This window comes from Leiobunum rupestre, chromosome 2 (genome assembly GCF_980474605.1).
Source record: "Leiobunum rupestre chromosome 2, qqLeiRupe1.1.hap1, whole genome shotgun sequence".
Classification (NCBI taxonomy): domain Eukaryota; kingdom Metazoa; phylum Arthropoda; class Arachnida; order Opiliones; family Sclerosomatidae; genus Leiobunum; species Leiobunum rupestre.
The window spans coordinates 32,670,285-32,686,600 of record NC_143385.1 but is presented as its reverse complement, the minus strand read 5'-3'; the positions used below and the strand labels follow the sequence as shown (position 1 = coordinate 32,686,600).

Here is a 16,316-nt window from a genome sequence, read left to right as displayed (position 1 = left end):
CAACGCTTATACCTGTATAAGAAGCTTTTACCTGGAAATTTTCGTGCTTAGCTTTGGCAAGTTTAGATTATCTCAACAACAACTAGAACACGCTCAAGAATTTATTTAATTTTTACTCAAAATCTATGGTATAATAAATATGGTTCCGAATGTCCGATTTTTCTTGATATCGTGTATCTTTATCACCGGAGTTCATGGCCAAACCATCGGAGAATTTGACTTCGTCATCGGTAAGAATATTTCTTTAATTTTAAACTTCCTGCTGTTATTTCGCCTTGAATATGAGCGGTTTCCTCGCGTGGCTTGAAGGGCTTGCCACCACCCTCCTACGCATTGTTACCCGGCCACCTGAATTAAAAGTCGCTCGATGACTTGGGCCTAAGGTGGTGAATTGGGTATTAGCCTAGCTGATTATTATTATTATTATTATTACTATTATTATTATTAATATATTAAAATTAATCTTTATTATCAACATTCACCTTTAACCTAGCTCTTTAGTATTATAGCCACATCAGTATCGGTTATGTAAGTTAGAGGTCCTTGTAGCCATTTTTACGTCTATCGTAAGCTATTGTCTTTTGGAATACAGTACCTTATCAACGAAAAAATTTAAATGTCATGAAATAGTGAATAGGGGTAATCAAAATCATAGTGTAGAATGATATTACCCGCTGTAAAGTTTAAATGTATTGTAAAATGTCTTTCACAAAATAATATGAAAATTATTTTAATGGATAGAAAAATGGTGAACACAACTCAGACGTTGTCTAGTTTACAATGACTTTTCCCACATTACCAAAACCGTGTTTTAATACACCATTTTCAGCGCCTTTATTTCACCCCTCTTACTTGCCTCCCACTCGTCGGCCATTGCCTCTGCCCCAAGCGGGGAGTCTACCATCCACTTTTTGAGCTCCTGTAATGGCGGATGGGGCTGAAAGGGGAAAACCAAACATGGATGCGCCCAGGAAAATACAAAGTGTATAAGTTTTCCCAAAAGCTTAAAATTGTTGTAATATAAGTAGTTCAGATGTTTGCACTCACAAGGAGAAATCCCGAAGTGTAACCCACCTATTTTGTTCAAACTCGGGGGATTGGTAGACCTTCATGTGACATGAAAAATCCTAAACGGAATTTACTCAATGGGCAACCGTTTGGCCATGGCAACGAACAATGTTTTTGAAAATAAAAAAATTTAAATTAGAATAGAAAAAGTTGATAAAAATTGAACAAAATGGGTGAAAATGAACCAAATTGGCTAAAACTGGAAAAATGTGAGAGAAAATTTCAAATAGTACAAACAGTACAATATTTTGAAATTGTTTTAAATAAATTTATTTTCAAAATTGAAAAAATTCATAAAATTATTTTTTTTATCAAAAGCAGTAAATTTTATCAAAAACTATTATAATTGATATGAATTGATTAAAATAGCTAATTTGTGAAATATCGGAATAATATATAGATAAATTGGTGTATTTGAAAAGAAATATTTTGGTCAATTTGGTCAACAATGATCAAAATTCGAATTAATTGATCAAAATGGGCAAAATTTTAATTTAAAAAATGTATAAATGTTACAAAAAATTCAAATTAGTTTTTGCTAATTTTGATTTATTTTTCCAATTTTGGTCAAGTTTCACCAATTTGATCAAAATAAATCATTTTTTTTCTAAAAACACAATTTATCTATAAATTAATCCAATTATACACAATTAATAAATTTCAATTAATTTCTTTCAATTTTGATTGAAATTACTGCTTTTGATCAAATTTTGAAAAAAAATATTTTATTTCAATCTATTTGGAAATTTTTTTTTTAAATTTAGTCATTTTTTATAATTTTGTACCTTAAAATTTTGCCCATTTTGATCTATTAATACGAATTTTGATCATTGTTGACCAAATTGACCAAAATAATATTTTATTTTAAAAAATATTATTTATCTATATATTATTCCGATATTTCACAAAAAAATCTATTTCAATCAATTCCTATCAACTATAATCGTTTTTGATCAAATTTTTTTAATTTAGAAAAAATTATTTCAAACAATAAAGAAATATTTTTTCATTGTTTGTACTTTTTTAAATTTCTCTCACATTTTTCTAATTTCAGCCATTTTGATTCATTTTCACCCAATGTGTTCAAATTTATCAAAAGTTGATATATTTTGAAATTTGTTCAAAATTTTCACAGGGGGGATCATTGGAATCGGTCAGAATGCCATGCTATTTTGGGAAAATTTCCTTTTTTGTTGTCAAAAACATTTTTCGTTGACATGGCAAAACGGTTACTCATTGAATAAAGGGCGTTGTTATAATTAATGCGTAATTTAAGCCGTCTTTCAAATTGTTTTTTTTTCTTATACAAAAAGTTACTGAATTTAAATTCTTCGTCGAATTTCCGAAATTTGAACACAGATTTAATAAAAGAGACTAGATACTTCATAACTAAAATTGTTTTATTTACGAAAGATATTTAGAATGAGGAATTTTTTTTCTCAGAAGATGGCGTTACACAACACTAGGAGGCTTTTCATCGCTTCTTTATCAATATCGGAGCACGAGACATGCAACGTTATTTACTGGAGGCAAAAGTAAATGAAACGAAGTTATCATACTGTAATACTCCCCACGCTGGAGGCGTTTTACTTATAAAGTTACATTTTGACCTCGAATTGGAAATTTAGCGCGCTCCTAGGCCGAAAAATATACGTTTTTGTTTTTATGAAACAACTTTTTATACATAGAAATAGCTATTCCTACAATTCCCAAGTGCAATTTATCGCGTCAAAAGACGGGGATGGAAATTAGCTTTTATTTGACTCGATTTTCTCATTATTTTCATAAGGAAAACGCCTTCCGATTCTAAGCGCACTTCGGTTCATTTACTTCTGCTGGTAGCAAATAGTATTAAGTGTTGTATACCAAAATTCTTTCTAGTAAATATATTATCTGGCCAAAAACCTTAAGGTTAAAATTCGGAAGATCCTCTGCCCAACACTACGTCCTAATGTCTCAGCCACGAACGTAGTGAAATCAAACCTTGGGCAAGGTCTTCAATTAGTAATATGGACTAGTTCTATATGGGCCTGTTCAAAACTCTTGGTAAAGAAAAGCCCGCATATCACGCTACTTGACATCAATTACGCTAGACCTTGTGCGGCCTTTTTTTCATGATTTGCAAGATCTATTTTAATCATTTTAATCTATTTCCTCATCAACTCGACGACGGTTTGGCACTGAGACTTATCTTTTGAAATACCAGAATGGTAAAGCAAGTGGAAGGAGGTCACCAATTTTTATGCAAATCGGATAAGTTGTTTTTGCTCTAGAGCGGTCTGCAAGAAGAAGAAAGTTTTTTTTTGACATTTTGGCTATCTTTGAACTACGTCGCATTATTAGCATAACAGCCCTAGATTTATAGTTTTTTTTGTATGGTTGTCGTATGCGCCTGGTTTTTCCAATGGTATATTGCTTGTCTCGCTACTCAGAAACCCTTAGTTAATAATAGCTCGGTCTCGAAAGCTAGTCACTTTCCTGGACCTTGCTATGGGGACTACCATCCCCTGTGATAATATATAATAATTGGTACAATATTATTTTTTACTGAACACAAATTCCCCGCAATTTTTTATGGCCATGGACCCTTTATCTTGATTAATATTACAATTTCTTCTTATGTAATTTGAAATTCCATTACTTAAGTGTTGCTAAACAATATCTTCATTGTGTTCTATTATTAGAATCTACGTTTAGTTTGCCCTACATAAGCAAATAATCTTCAAATCAGCAGTGACAACCTAAAAAGAAAAAAAATATGACTTGGCAGTTTCACATATTTCCGGGGTGGGGATTTAACTTCCCAAAACTATGAGAAAGAAGCAGATCAAATAGTACATTTACCCAACCAATAATATAATAAACAGTAGGCGCTGCAGCAGCAGGGTCACTTCTGTATATTATATTTTCTCTCAACAGGATTTCATACTAAACGAATAAGTCAAATAATTGTCGAGCTAAAAATTATTATAATTATTTTTATTGGGGTTGGGTGGTTGGGTCAAGCCCAACCTAGCACTTTTACCAGAGGTCCATTGTGCAGCCCCAGCCATTTTGACACGGAAAAGCCCAGTCTTCGAAACGAAGCGCAAGATTTTATTCGCCGAGGTAATGGAAAGATCTCTCGTTTCCAGCATGTGCTTACCAAGATGCTCAAAACTTTGAGGCGCATAAGAATCACAGACACAAAGGACATGAGAAGAAGTTTCCTCCTCTGCAAGGCATGCCCTGCACATGTGACTCTAAGTGATGCCAGTCAGATGCAGATTTCTATTTAGCTGGCAGTGAGCTAAAAGTAGGCCCGTAACCAACCTGAAACTCTTCTTATAGAGAGCGAGAGCCACTCAGTTGCTCTTTTCTTAGAAGGCCCAGGAATAAACTCCTTGGCCTGCCCCTGACCATCCGTCTCAAGGTTTCAGTTTATGGAAAGGGTTGATCTAATAACATCTGATCACAATTATTATGACAGATCAGTTCAGATAAGATATTTGAGATGTTAAAACGGACAATTTGAGATTAGATTGCTAAGTGATTAATTTCCACAGATTCGCATAATTTTAAATATCTTTTGGACTTATTTTATATATTAAATCCGGTTTTTGTAACAGTTGGTGCTGGCACAGCAGGATCTCTTCTGGCGACCCGCTTATCGGAGAATCCATCGGTGTCCGTCTGCCTCATCGAAGCCGGAGGAGATCCACCCAAGTACACACAAATTCCTATGGCGATTCCAATCGTATATTCCGATCCTTTTCTTTCATGGAACTACAAAATGGAACCCCAACCAATAGCCTGTCAAGGAACTGTCAATGCAGTATGTACAAATAAATGGCCAAAGAATCATTTGAATACTGAGGGTTGTGCTTGGAGAAAATAAAACGTATTCTTGGGTCACGTGACGAGCTACTTAAAACTTTCAAACAATTCTGCGGATCTTTAAATTTCAGCAACCAGCATACCCAAGAGGGAAAGTAGTCGGTGGAACCAGTAGCATCAACGGTATGATCTACGTTAGAGGCAACAAGGAAGACTTCAATCTCTGGGAAGAACTGGGTGCCAATAATTGGTCTTACAAGGATGTGTTGCCGTATTTCAAAAAGGTCGAAAGCAACAGGATAAAGGACGTTGATTCAGGTAGATCTTCAGCTTCCCCTCAATATTTTTTGCGTTGTTCTTGTTGGTCATGGATAATATAACACTATGTATGGCTTAAAGGCTATCACGGAACCACTGGAGAACAGACCGTGGAATTCAGTACTTATAGAACAGAATTGGATGCGGCAATTTTGGAAGCTGCGAGATTCCTCGGAGTACCTACGCGGGATATCAATGGCGAAATACAAAGAGGTGAGGGTTTAGTTATTAGTTAGTTACAGTTATTCATCGATAATTGATGCCTTGAAATTGGAATGGTTATCCTTCCATTTCTTGGCCCTAAATGGGTTAGAGGTGCAATAACTGGTGGCTTTACCGGGAAAACGGGGTCCGGCTCTTGTAACCCATAAGGGCGGTGGCACACTGGGAGATGTTAGCTCTGATCAAATGGTCCTAACTCCACCTCCAACTTCGGTCAGGTTTGAGCTGGAAACTGAGCTTCGGCTCAGGCTAACGGAGAGGGTCCGTGCAAACTGGCCACCTTGGCGGATTAGGTAGCCTGCTATGGGGGGCCTTTTGGAGAACACCGGGATTTCCGGTGCAAGCTGTGCCGGGGTATGTGGACCGCTGTGTGCTCGTTGTTGCCCTTTAGGAGCTCTCTTCAATGGGTTTGACTCTTTACCTACGTAGTTAGGGTTTTGGCTGGACTGCTGTGTGCGAAGTGGGAAATGTTCAACCCATTGCTGCACCTTCTGCTGGGTTGAGAGGCTTGCGTCAAAGGTGCGACCATCAGCTGTAGGGTACTCCTACTCATGCGCGCTTTGTTACCTGCCCGAGCTGTGCAGGCGGGCGTAGAGCACTATGATGATAGACCTCCGGTGGTATGGCCTTTGTTATTAGGTACAACGGGCTCTAAATTCTGACACACTGCCATTTCTTGGCAGCGTACGAGTGAAAAAAATATATTTATTAGACAGTGTTAGCCAGCGCTATAAATCGTGTAGAAGAGACTGTACAATCGACATTCCTGCAAGTCCCCCCCCCCCCCATGTTTTCTGGAAACGGTGTAAAATAAAATATGTTTGCCACGCGAATTCTATCAAATTTTGGAAAATATGGTACATATGTTATAAGCTCATGGGGAAAGATATCACTAGCTTCATTGCGTGCCCGCAGCTAACCAGTGTACAGATTTTCTTTACGAACTTTTTTACAAACTTAAACTTTTTTTGGTACTTTACTCGTATTAAAACATTTATTTATTATTATAGCAATAACTACCATTTCAATATAGAGTGCTTTAGTGCAGCGAATAGATTCTGACCAGGAGTTCAAACTGTTAGGCCCAAGCTATTGAGCTTTGGTGCCTATGATAGAATCAGTGGTGTCGATAATGTCCTAGAAATATAGAAATAGGCACTCTAGCTTTGACACCGCTTTAAAAAGTATCTAGAGGGCCTTCGCATAGAAATTGTAACAGATAGTCGGTCAGTACACCGCTTTAAAGCTAGAGGGGAAATATACAAAAGGTCATTGTAGAACCTTCTAGTAGAGCATTACTTCTGTGTTGTGTCACTTAAACGTAGATGAGATAGTTCTAGTTATATGTTTTGTAATTTTAAAATAAATATTAAATTAATGCTTTTAAATCCATGAAGAAGCAGGTCCTTTAATATTTATTTTAGAATAAGAAAATTTACCATGGATCAAAATTTTAACATTTATAATATGTTTTGTAACTTTAAATCCTTGTAAATGCCTTGTATAATCACGCTTAACCACAATTAACTATAAGAAATAACAAGCATAAGGACAGCAGGTAATTTGTTATGGAAGATAAGCAATTTCCATTGTAAAATTAAAGTTAACCCATAAATTCAAAAATAAATCTAAATATGTTATGCTAAAAAAGTACAATTGATCAACTCCGAAGATCAATGGTCGAGAATTTCGTTCCTTTATCTTGTTAAGACACGTCGACGTTATGACATACGCAAACTTAATCTTTCACAATTTCCCTCACTGTTTCTCTAACTTTCGTAAACTTTATATTGAAACTAATTTGGTGAAGGCCGCTGCTAACAGCCGCTAGACGTCGTAGCCTATATTCAAAATCACTGCCTCACGCGTAGTCAATAGCGCTTACCCACTTCCTGTCGAAATTCAGAAACCATTAGCTCCATAGCAAAAGCCAATTTTACCAGGGTAACAAATATACTATATTGAATAATGGTGAACATAAATACTACATTGATGTAGGGCCGGCGCTTGGAATTTGGGCCCCAGGTAAGCGTTCTCAGGCCCCCCCCCCCCAACAAATTGTTTGACTCCAAAATATGGTTTTTTGGAAAGAGTCAGAAAATTTTAGTTACAAACCCGGGCACGGGGAACATTTAACCCACTTACCCCCCTAACGCCGGCCCTGTATTGAGAAATGGTACTGTGACGTCACAGCACGTCATCCACGCTTTTTACGTACTTAAAATAGTGTTCATTAAAATATTTCATTTTGATTTCTTTGATTTCAGGTTTCTCGTTGACTCCATTGGCGGAACGGAATGGTTACCGTTGCAGCAGCGAAAAGGCATTCTTGAGACCAATCTATCAACGATCCAATTTCGTAATTCTCAAAAATACGTTAGCCACAAAGGTTTTTCACTCTTTCTGTTTTCTTCTCAAATGTATAGAGTGTACCACGCACAAAACAGAATATGTTCTTGGTAATTCGACGCTTATTGTAATATTACATATAATTCAAATGGAATTTGATTACATAGTTCTAGGTCTAGGAATGTAGGTGTTGCTTAATTTATTTGACCAACGGGAACGCGTAGAGAGACTGGGAGCTAGCATTACCAAAAATGTGGTCAGCTAACTAAAAATGTGTGACTGGACTAACGTTTTGTTCATAAAAAGCTGATGAACACTTGATTAAATAATATATGGGATATATGAACCTTTTTAAATGAGTAGCGTATTGTGATTTGCTTTTCAAGTCTCAGTATGCAAATATACCTTGATGTGATAGGGCTGGAAATTTATCAATAATATTAGTTTGAAATATCATTAAATATTAGCACCACATGTGCCTAAACAAATCTGAACGATCCGACACATCTTACCAATTACAGGTGGACATTGACGATGGCAATGTTGCACGAGGCGTGTTCGTTTTGCGCAATGGACGAGCAGAGTACGTTGCAGCCACCAAAGAAGTCATCATTTCTGCCGGAGCAATCAATAGTCCTCAGCTACTGCAGCTATCAGGAGTTGGACCTCGGGAGCTACTGGATAAATTGAATGTATATTTATCGCCTTTGTCTCTTCTCTGTGATACAAATACTCTATTGTTTACTTCGAATGCGATATTTTGTGAATTTTAGATAGAAGTGAAATCGGACCTACCTGTTGGCCAAAATTTCCAAGATCACGCTCTAGCCAGTGGATTGTTTTATAGTGTGAACGTTACCAGCGGCCTCAAAGTGGGAAATGCATTGCAATCAGGACTAAGTGGACTGTGTATGTAAAACATAGCTTTAAACCTTTAATATCTATGTGTTTCATCTCTTAATATATATTGTCCAAGTTGTAAGTCGATCGTATAAACAAGACACTATTGGGAACAATATTTTTCGAAGTTCTTGTTACTGGTTTACACAACAGTTTGCATTGGCGATTTGGTCCTCTCGTCTTCAGTCTTTGAAGCAGAGCAGACTAGATACCAGATCTTGCACTGGAGCAAGGACGCGTATATACTACTTGTGGCTTTTATGCGTAATGTGATTTTGGGGCCCGTTTTGGAACCTCACGAGACCCAATACAAAATGTTACTAAGTTACGTTTTGGAAACCACTGCAAAATTTGGATCCTAAAGAAAGTGTAGGTGGTCCACGCTTTCAGTAATATCATAAAATGAAACGGCTTCCACACATGGGTGAAATTTTAATTGGGTTCTTTGATAAAAATTCATAACTTATACGCTTACTATTATATCATGGCAGTTCATTTATGTTCAGTGAAAGCCTTGGAATTTGGGTTGTAACTAATGATTTGTTTAGCTATTTGTCAGGAGGGTGCAAACGTGACTTGTAATTTTATAATCCGTGCAGATTTGGGTTGAAGTGAGTCCCGATTGGGTAACTTTTTCTAAGCGTGATGGACTCGTGGGCTAAGTAGCCATGAAAACTCCCTATCAAGTTATACTTTAGTATTTCAAACTTATCATTTAAAATCATTAATAATTGCAGGTCCATTGACAGGAATTCTGACTTCTGTATTTTTGAGTTCTGTTGGTTTCATTAAGAGCAAGTACGAATCTAGAGGCGGCGATTACAATGATCTGGAAATTTCATTCACCCAAGTTCTCAGCCTTTTCAATTGCTTCAAACCTAAAGTAATTTCATTTTCAGATGTATATTCTGTTGTTCTAGTTATCGTGGCTAAAGAAACATTTTATTCATTACGAAGAGAGTCAAAGTTAGACATGATAATAGAAACGTTTTCTGACGCCTGTTAGGGTAATAACTCCCTGTTAATCGCGCTGTACTGAGCGAGTAAGGTTCAAATTAATAGTATTTAATAAGTGGCAAGTAACAACCTGAAATCTTCTTAATATCTTTTAATAGCAGCAAAATATGAAAATTAAGATACAACCGTTGTTGAAACTATAATAAATTATTTATTAGCATATTTATGAGCATCGACAAGATGGATAAAAAGTCATATAAAATACCTATTTTAATTAACATTTATAAAATAATTAAGGATCTAGCTTGGAAATGTGCTCTGAACATGTTATCTAGAAGAAGCAAACATACCCCAGTTGCTCCTAGATGTTTTTACCAATTATTATGAGAACCATGCCATTCTGAAACAAAATGTGTTTAAAAGTTGTCAAAATGTATGCTTTGCAGTTGGGTCGTCAAGTTTAAGATTTTTTTTAATCAAAAACTAAAGGGTTAATAAAAAATTAATTTTTTTAATTCGGAAATAATATTAGAAATATTAAGATGATGGTCCCTACAAAAATTGTTTGTCTGATTAAACGTTCCTTATACTTAAATTAAAGGTTCACGGAATCGTTTGAAGAATTTGAACCCAAGCCGCGCCCCGTTCATCACGTGACTCGGGCAGTTCTTCCGGCTTCTGAAGCCGCATGATTCTCAAATATCTAATGATTCTGCGGCCCTTTATATGTCGGATTAGGGCTGTCTTCTCTATAACTAACCACAGGCTAAAGTAGCTGTGGCTTCACCATGGTTTCAAGTCTATTGGCGGGAGATTAAGCTTAAGCCATAAGTCCTGGTGAAGGTAGGTCATCGCTGCATCCTAAAAAAACATTAATTTTGATACGCGTAGAATATAAAACGTCGAAATATATTTCGTTGTTGTTAATAATAATAAGCTAGGCTAATACACAAGGCACCACCTTAGGCCCTAAAGCATCAAGCGACTTTTATTGCCTTCAAATCAGGTAACCGGGTTACAATGCGTAGGAGGGTGGTGTCAAGACCTTCATCCCACGCGAGCCAACAGCCCCCTCCACTTACTGTAACCGCTAACCTCAACTGGTTTTTATGGAAAAGGAAAAACACTTTAACCAGTGAGGAGAGAGCTAACAACCTCAACGCAGAAGGAGTTGTTCCGAGTTTTCACCCAGTGCCACAAGCTGGGATCGAACTCAGCCCCTCCTCCTGCGAGGCGAAAGTGATAACCACTCTGTTGTTGTCCTAATTTACGTGAAGGCCCCAAAATTGCCGTAAGAAAGAGTTCATATTGTGGGGTGAAATTTCAACAGGTCACCTTCAATCATGTTGCCCAAAGCAATGCCATCGCTGAATTTTTTAGTGTGGTTTTTCTTATGATGCCCTTGATTTCTCAGAAATACATAGGGTATAAAAATATTGTTCGATCGCTTTACCCGTTTTGGCTCTCGGAGGCGCATAACACTGCGTTTGCTCCAGCATATTTGACAACCATATTAAAACCGTGGACAAGTTCCCGTTAAAACGCCTACATCGCTCAGCTTAATTATTTGTTAAATTACATATACCTAGGTTAAAATTCCAATTGCCATTTTATATGATCTTTCAAACGCATATATTTCTCAACCGTATGAATTTTAACTTTTGGTTTTGTTGTTTTAGTACTACCTTAATTACGGAGCCTATGCACTGGCAAACGTGTATACGGCGAACGTCCAACAACTGCATCCGAAAACCAGAGGAACTGTCTTTATCAAATCGACCAACCCAAAGGACCATCCGGCGATAGACTTTCCTTTCTTTCAGGTCCAGGACGACCTGGACGTCATGATTGCTGGTACGTTATAAGGGCCGAAGCTGTAATGTGCTCTTGGTTGTAGCTCAGTAAATGCCTTATTGAGAACTATTCACGATACGTCATCACCCAAATAAAATCACCGTTAAGTGAGGCGTTTTCGAGAAAATATCCCTGTAAATATAGTACACTATCAGCTAGCTAGCAGCATGATTGTATTCACATTCACCAATGAAATTAGACCACCTAGCTTTAAATGCCACTCTCCAATTATTCCGAGAATGGCCAATCAGGAAACGGTCTACAAATGCCATCATCGGCGCTCTGTAGCACAGCTAGACTCAGTTGTCATTGGCTATTTCTGGGCCAATTGGAGAGCGACTCTCCCCATTCACGTGTCTTCATTGATACACCGCAACAATGCCTTTCGGCGCAGCGTAAGGCACCGCCCCTGCGAAAGCCTATGCTGTGAAGGGTATAGCCAGATCTGTAATCATGGGTGTATATTCAGAAATTCATGTCAGCATGATGGAGAAAATCAAGTGGTACCGATATGATATGGGGCTGCCATGATGTCGAATTCAAAATCGTTTAAGAATACTTTATGTACAAAAAACGAAATATATTAGATATATATGAAGAATAGGAAGTGTCATATTTAAATACTTACGGTATTGGTACTAATGGCAATCGCATATTCTAAAACAATTCGTTTTATTTCTGTGGCAGGACTGCAGTTCGCCTTAGAGATGATCAACTCTCCGCCTTTGCAAAGAGTTGATTCGAAACCAATTGCGGAACCATTAGTAGGTTGCGAAGGCATCGAACTCTACAGCAAGAAGTACCTGGCTTGCGTGGCTAAGACGTTGACTGCGCCTGGATACCACAGCTGTTGTACCTGTAGAATGGGAGCCAAGGAAGACGATACTACCGTTGTGGATCCCAACCTCAAGTAAGTCATTTGAACAATGAAAGGAGAGAACCAGCTTTGTCACTGACGGATATTTAAACATTTTGTGGGTAATTTTATCTTTACGGAGCACCTACAATGGAATTACAATCTATAACTATAAGTCTTCCAGTTTGTCCTTTTATTTATTTATTTGTATATCATGTTCCTAAAAACTCGAGAACGGTTAGCTCTATAGCTTTGAAATTTTAACTCAATGTTCAGGGCCTGATTTCCAACTAAACGTGCGTGTTGCGTCTTTGCTACGCGTGTTGCGTTTTTTCTACAGCGTTTACCTTTCTTACGTACAAATCAGATCTAATTCATTAAAACTAAGACCCCGGGTATTAAAGCTGGTTCCTTTTAAAAATAAAATCTGATACATAAAATGAGCAATTGGTTAAATAAATACCGGATTTAGGCTTTTTTCAAAGTAGAGTTTCCTAAGAACCTTCAACTTTGAATGGAACATAGCCACTTGCCACTTCTCAGAATAGTGTCGCCCTACACTGTGTGTAAAAAAGGTTATAAATGAAACCATAATAATAAAAATAATCAGCTAGGCTAATAACCAAGACACAACCTTAAGCCCAAGTCTAGCGACTTTTAATGCCGTTAATTCAGGGAGCCGGGTTAGCGTTCAACTTCATTTTACCCAATATGTACCTTCTTGTTCCACACTAAATATTTCAAAATCCACTTTACTTAAAGTCAGGAAAGCCCGGTGTAAGCTTGGACGATTATCATAAAACGTTTCTTAAATAATCTTTACACCAGTACTTAATTAATTCGGGGATGTTTTGGTTACCCAAAAACGTAACACTTTACGAATGTGCAAAGGTATCACAATAAGGGGCCATATTTAAAGATTAGAATAAGCTTCTGTTGTTTTGTAATTATGGCCGCTAATTGCGGTACCTTCGCACTTGCGCAGTCGCAGTTTTTCCCAATAGAGGGATAAGAAGACGAGATTTCACGCTTGCTAAAGAATTACAGTGACATAACATTTATTCACAGAGTACTCGGAGTGGAAGGCCTGAGGGTGATCGACGCTTCGGTGATGCCGGTGGTGACATCTGGCAACACGAACGCTCCGACTCTGATGATCGCCGAGAAAGGGGCAGATATCATCAAGAAACAACACAATTTGTAGGAATCGACACGAAATAATTGAAATTATTAAAGTCGATCATTGTCTATGGCTTTTTTTCAAAAAAATTGTTTTCCTTTATTTAAGAATATTAAAACTTGTGCTAGCTCTTAATATTACATTTGTACAGCTTTTACAGGAGTAGTAAAGGCTAACTACACGCGCGCAAGATATGGACGAAAAACCATTTTGCGCTCTCTTTTCGCACTAACATAATTTTATGAGCACACTCGCACCATTGTATCATGAAATCTAAATCCCTCCTCATGCTCGATTCAATAGTTATTGCGTAATCAGAATGTTTTTATCAGCACAGAGCCCTCTAGTGTCTAAAATATGCGAGACTTCCGCTAAGCCGAAATATCTGGTTTCCGATAGATAGGCGGAATATTAGGCTTAAATGATAAAATTAATAAGTTTTTCTCGGCGCGACGAGCTCAATTATGTTTTTAAGCTCGTATGATTCGCAGGCGGGCTTCTAAACAAAGCCAAAGCTACTCGCGACTTCAGAACGTGCTCTCCGATATTAGGCTTAAATTCTTATGAAAACAGAATCACTAAGACCGTTAAATTGCGAGTCCAAGTCGCAGCTTAAAGAGAGTATCAGTGCCGAAAGAAGGTTCGGTTAGAAAATAAGCATTAGGAAGTGTCATACTTATGATCTTTATGTTACTTATGCTGTATTTATTTCATTTTGTGTCTTTCAAAAGTTAAGAACAAACCATACGACGGTCAGAATACAATCCTCCTGATGTGTTAAGTTTGTTTGAGCTATACACAGCAATCTGCAACGCCGGTGACCTAACCAATATATATCCAAAATTAAGGCCACACGTAATTGTATTTACACTTATTTGTTACTTCAAGTCATACGCTAATATTCGTAGTGCTAATTGCAATCTTGTAGATCTGGTCTCAGAATTTTCCGATAAATAATTGTTTTACTTATATACCTTAAAAGCTGACTTGATATCTAGAAATTGCCTTTTTACTGAAAATATCGAATGCTACTGCATTAAGCTGGAAGTAACTAATGATGTGATTATTGTAGTTTACAGACCTCATTCCTCAAAATTTGAAATTGGTATTCAAAATTGCGAAGAGATCATTAATAATTTAGGTTATACGAAATCCAATATAATAGTTGTTGGGGATTTCAACTTCAACTTTGAATCCAATACCCCATGTTCCAGGTGACCAGGTCAATAGTTGATTTGTTTCACAGTAACAGAATACTATTTTTTGTAACGCTGAATCGTTTTCCGTAAAATTAAAACCATTTGGTGTGAAACATTGATCACCTGAATTTTAGGTGAGTCAGTCGAGAGGATCTAAAAATTTGAAAGCGAGAGGGTCTAAAAATTTGAAAGCGCGAAGGTTTAAAAATTTGATAGCGCGAGGGTTTAAAATTTTATAGCGAGAGGGTATTAAATTTGATAGGGCGAGCGTATTAAATTTGATTGCGCGAGGGTATAAAATTTTATAGCGTGAGGGTTTAAATTTTATAGCGAGAGGGTCTATCAATTTGATAGCGTGAGGGTCAAACCTTTGATAGCGCGAGGGTATAAAATTTGACAGCGCGAGGGTATAAAAAAGGTTAGCGCGGATGTATAAATATTGATAGCGAGACGGTATAAAATTTGATAGCGCGAGGGTATTAAATTTGATAGGGCGAGGGTCAAAACTTTGATTGCGCGAGGGTTTAAAATTTGATAGCGCGAGGGTGTAAAATTTGATAGCGCGAGGGTATTAAATTTGATAGGGCGAGGGTCAAAACTTTGATTGCGCGTGGGATTAAAATTTGATAGCGTGAGGGTATTAAATTTGATAAGGCGAGGGTCAAAACTTTGATTGCGCGAGGGATTAAAATTTGATAGCGTGAGGGTATTAAATTTGATAAGGCGAGGGTCAAAACTTTGATTGCGCGAGGGATTAAAATTTGATAGCAATAGGTTATTAAATTTGATAGGGTGAGGGTCAAAAATGTGTTTGCGTGAGGGTATAAAATGTGTTAGCGCGGGTATGTAAAATGTGATAGCGAGAGGGTATAAAATTTGAGAGTGCGAGGGTATTAAATTTGATAGGGCGAGAGTCAAAACTTTGATTGCGCAAGGGTTTAAAATTTGATAGCGCGAGGGTATTAAATTTGATAAGGGGGAGGGTCAAAACTTTGATTGCGCGAGGGTATAAAATTTTATAGCGCGAGGGTATTAAATTTGATAAGGCAAGGGTCAAAACTTTGATTGCGCGAGGGATTAAAATTTGATAGCGTGAGGGTATTAAATTTGATAGGGTGAGGGTCAAAACTTTTATTGCGCGAGGGATTAAAATTTGATAGCGTGAGGGTCTAAAATGTGTTAGCGTGAGGGTATTAAATGTGTTAGCGCGGGTGTATAAAATGTGATAGCGCGGGTGTATAAAATGTGTTAGCGCGGGTGTAAAAAATGTGATAGCGAGAGGGTATAAAATTTGATAGCGCTAGGGTATTAAATTTGATAGGGCGAGGGTCAAAACTTTGATTGCGCAAGGGTATAAAATTAGATAGCGTGAGGGTCTAAAATGTGTTAGCGTGAGGGTATAAAATGTGTTAGCGCGGGTATGTAAAATGTGATAGCGAGAGGGTATAAAATTTGAGAGTGCGAGGGTATTAAATTTGATAGGGCGAGAGTCAAAACTTTGATTGCGCGAGGGTTTAAAATTTGATAAGGGGGAGGGTCATAACTTTGATTGCGCGAGGGTATAAAATTTGATAGCGCGAGGGTATTAAATTTGATA

At 37.3% G+C, this 16,316-nt stretch overlaps 1 protein-coding gene across 1 annotated transcript; it reads left to right on the top strand.

Annotated features, from left to right (window-relative positions):
• The first annotated feature begins 4,217 nt into the window (after window positions 1–4,217).
• LOC149957364 (glucose dehydrogenase [FAD, quinone]-like) lies at window positions 4,218–13,544 on the top strand. The gene is made up of 11 exons (XM_090166992.1): window positions 4,218–4,323; window positions 4,614–4,882; window positions 5,016–5,202; window positions 5,284–5,415; window positions 7,692–7,813; window positions 8,295–8,465; window positions 8,547–8,682; window positions 9,411–9,556; window positions 11,310–11,484; window positions 12,172–12,394; window positions 13,409–13,544. The coding sequence occupies exons 1-11, from the start codon at window positions 4,218–4,220 to the stop codon at window positions 13,542–13,544; spliced, it is 1,803 nt and encodes a 600-aa protein (XP_090023118.1).
• Window positions 13,545–16,316: the final 2,772 nt, after the last annotated feature.

What these genes read in the sequence shown, in the direction of transcription:
- LOC149957364 (XM_090166992.1), top strand. Translation starts at nt 4,218, where the DNA reads ATGCTCAAAACTTTGAGGCGCATAAGAATCACAGACACAAAGGACATG. An exon ending in TGTGACTCTAAGTGATGCCA is followed by an intron (nt 4,324 to 4,613) that starts GTCAGATGCAGA and finishes TAATTTCCACAG; the next exon opens with ATTCGCATAATTTTAAATAT. An exon ending in GATAAAGGACGTTGATTCAG is followed by an intron (nt 5,203 to 5,283) that starts GTAGATCTTCAG and finishes TATGGCTTAAAG; the next exon opens with GCTATCACGGAACCACTGGA.